The sequence below is a fragment of the Bison bison genome, unplaced genomic scaffold, assembly GCF_000754665.1.
Source record: "Bison bison bison isolate TAMUID 2011002044 unplaced genomic scaffold, Bison_UMD1.0 scf7180017864145, whole genome shotgun sequence".
Lineage (NCBI taxonomy): Eukaryota > Metazoa > Chordata > Mammalia > Artiodactyla > Bovidae > Bison > Bison bison.
The window spans coordinates 9,258,442-9,261,643 of NW_011494717.1; the positions used below are offsets into that span (position 1 = coordinate 9,258,442).

General features: G+C 49.4%; 1 protein-coding gene across 1 annotated transcript in view; it reads left to right on the forward strand.

Moving 5' to 3' along the window:
* Window positions 1–3,202, forward strand: part of NRBP1 (nuclear receptor binding protein 1) — a 12,672-nt gene extending 9,470 nt beyond the window's left edge. The window contains exons 11-18 of the mRNA XM_010840650.1: window positions 1,320–1,452; window positions 1,640–1,745; window positions 1,883–1,933; window positions 2,030–2,165; window positions 2,343–2,396; window positions 2,485–2,548; window positions 2,809–2,864; window positions 2,956–3,202. Coding sequence (XP_010838952.1) covers window positions 1,320–1,452; window positions 1,640–1,745; window positions 1,883–1,933; window positions 2,030–2,165; window positions 2,343–2,396; window positions 2,485–2,548; window positions 2,809–2,864; window positions 2,956–3,060 — 705 coding nt within the window. The 3' untranslated portion in view covers window positions 3,061–3,202. The remainder of the gene's footprint in view (window positions 1–1,319; window positions 1,453–1,639; window positions 1,746–1,882; window positions 1,934–2,029; window positions 2,166–2,342; window positions 2,397–2,484; window positions 2,549–2,808; window positions 2,865–2,955) is intronic.

The following is a 3,202-nucleotide window of genomic DNA, read 5'->3' on the forward strand; positions in this document are numbered from 1 at the left end:
CAACAAAGGTCCATCTAGTCAAGGCTATGGTTTTTCCAGTGGTCATGTATGGATGTGAGAGTTGGACTGTAAAGAAAGCTGAGCGCCGAAGAATTGATGCTTTTGTACCATGGTGTTGGAGAAGACTCTTGAGAGTCCCTTGGACTGCAAGGAGATCCAACCAGTCCATTCTAAAGGAGATCAGTCCTGGGTGTTCATTGGAAGGACTGATGTTGAAGCTGAAACTCCAATACTTTGGCCACCTCATGTGAAGAGTTGACTCATTGGAAAAGACTCTGATGCTGGGAGGGATTGGAGGCAGGAGGAGAAGGGGATGACAGAGGATGAGATGGCTGGATGGCATCACCGACTTGATGGACATGAATTTGGGTGAACTCTAGGAGTTGGTGATGGACAGGGAGGCCTGGCGTGCTGCGATTCATGGGTTCGCAAAGAGTCAGGACGTGACTGAGCGACTGAACTGAACTGAACTGAATCAGTGTGAATTACTCAAACCAGTCATTTGGGGTTGTATATTCATATAGTTTTAGTTAGGGAAAGTGCCCTGAAATAAATGAGCTAAGATTGAAAGGATATAAGGGTCTTGAATCAGGTAATAAGATATGGTAAGTAGAGTCTGGAAATAAAGAGGAGGTTAGTTTGTAAGTCATTACATGCATTTAAAAGGGACTGAAGGAGAAAAGAAGGAAGACTAGTGGGAATCTTGAGGGTACTGTGGAATAAGTTTCTAGTTCAGATTCAGGGTGCGATGTTCAAGTAAAAGATGAGGTATATGGCTTTTTGGCCTTCCACAGGGAAAGGAGGAAAGCAGGTTAACTGTCATGGGACCTAGGAGAGGTAAATAGGTAGGGGTTAGAGAAACAGAGGGAAATCCAGTGAATAAATGATGTAGTGGACAAAGAAAATTGTGATAGTAGGCTTGGGAAATAAAAAGATGGTGAATATTACTGTCCACAGTGGATGAGTTTGGGAAGAGAGAGGTAAATTTGGCAAGAATTGGAGAAGGTAGGCAGTGAGTGGGCTAATAAAGCAGAGAGATAGAAAATAAGGAAAAAGATATCATAACTTTGAACAGCAAAGGAAAGAGAAAGCTTGTGGCTAGGAAGCAAAAAAATAAAACAATGAAAGACAATGAATGATATTTCATATATAATACATTATAGTTTTCAAAGTCTTTTCAAATACATTTAGCAATTTGTTGCCTTAGCCATTGCTGAGCAATTAGTATGAACAAAGTCTTGTGCTGGATACAGTGAGAGAGATAAACACAGTGGGCTGCTTACCAGATGCCTGTTCCACTCCCTTGTTCCCTTTTCTAGGAGTTCATTCAAAAGTGCCTGCAGTCTGAGCCTGCTCGCAGACCAACAGCCAGAGAACTTCTGTTTCACCCAGCACTGTTTGAAGTGCCCTCGCTCAAACTCCTTGCTGCCCACTGCATTGTGGGACACCAGCGTGAGTCCTCTTGACCCTTCTAGAAATTTTTTTCCAGTCTGGAGCCTTGTAACTCTGACTGGTGTGTTCTCTTTCCTCTTCTACTTCCAAAAGGATTCTTTCCCACCCTCCCCCAGGACCCCTGTGCCCTCTATAATATTAATCTGAACTATCCTTCCATAACTTCCCATTCCATCTTGCTCTCTAGACATGATCCCAGAGAATGCTCTGGAGGAGATCACCAAAAATATGGATACCAGTGCTGTACTGGCTGAAATCCCTGCGGGACCAGGAAGAGAACCAGTTCAGACTCTGTGAGTAACTAACTGAGAGGTTCTGAAAGGGACAGATTGGTCACTCCCACCTGGAGGTTTCTGTCAACTGTCCTTTGGGAATGGTTGAACCTGCTGTTTCACTTCTTTCCTTCCATATTTTTTTTTTTTTCCTCCAGGTACTCTCAGTCTCCAGCTCTGGAATTGGATAAATTCCTTGAAGATGTCAGGTGAGAGAAGAATAAGAAAAAAAACTTCCTTTAGGAGGTAGGGGTGGGTGTCCGAAGGCATCTAGAGCCCATCTGACCTGTTTGATCTCCATTTAGGAATGGGATATACCCCCTGACAGCCTTTGGGCTGCCTCGGCCCCAGCAGCCGCAGCAGGAGGAGGTGACATCACCTGTGGTGCCCCCATCTGTCAAAACTCCAACACCCGAGCCGGCTGAGGTGGAGACCCGCAAGGTATGGCTGGGTGGATGTAGCAGAGAGGGACATCTCAAATAAGGCTTTGTCCTGTAAAGACAGGAATGTGTGTCTGCTCCCTGGCACCCACGTCCTGTGGGCTGGAAACCCCAGCTCTTGGGGGCTTTTTGCTCACTGGTCTCTACTCTTGTGACACTCTCTGCCTCCTCTCCCTAGGTAGTGCTGATGCAGTGCAACATTGAGTCGGTGGAGGAGGGAGTCAAACACCACGTAAGGCTCAGGGCCCAGGGCTGTGTAGCGCTGGGTGGCCAGAGGGTGGGGAAGGGGAGCCTCATTTTCTGACTGTCCTATTCTCCAGCTGACGCTTCTGCTGAAGCTGGAGGACAAACTGAACCGGCACCTGAGCTGTGACCTGATGCCAAGTGAGTCTCTCCTGTCCCTCAGAGGATGGAGAGTCTGTGAGCCTCACCTGTGAGGGACACTTTCAGGGGTGGGGAAGGTGACCTGGCAGCAACACGCGGACTCACTTAGAATGAGTATCTTCGCCCCTAAAACTGGAGGGTGGATCTGATTTGACAGTTTTGCTTGTGTCCCAGCCAGGGTCACCTGGCCGGGGCTGTTGGAAGGGCTCCCGTGACCCTCAGTCGCGCACTGTGCTCACCCTCTCCTGTTTCTCTGTCAGATGAGAACATCCCGGAGCTGGCGGCTGAGCTGGTGCAGCTGGGCTTTATTAGTGAGGTGAGGCATCTACCTTCCGCCGCCGCCCGAGGCAGGGCGGCTCCTCCGCTCTCTCGTCTAGGCCGGATCTCACTGAGCCCTTCCCCTCCAGGCTGACCAGAGCCGACTGACTTCTCTGCTGGAGGAGACCCTGAACAAGTTCAATTTTGCCAGGAACAGCACTCTCAACTCAGCCGCTGTCACCGTCTCCTCTTAGAGCCACTCGGCCCGGCCCCTCCTCCGCGCTGTGGCCTCCGGAGAGGCTGCGGCTCCCGCCCCGCCCCCCAGTCAGTATTACCCCGTGAAGCCGCGCTCTCCTGTTATTCAGGAGGGCTCTGGGCTCCCTGGTTCTGAGCATC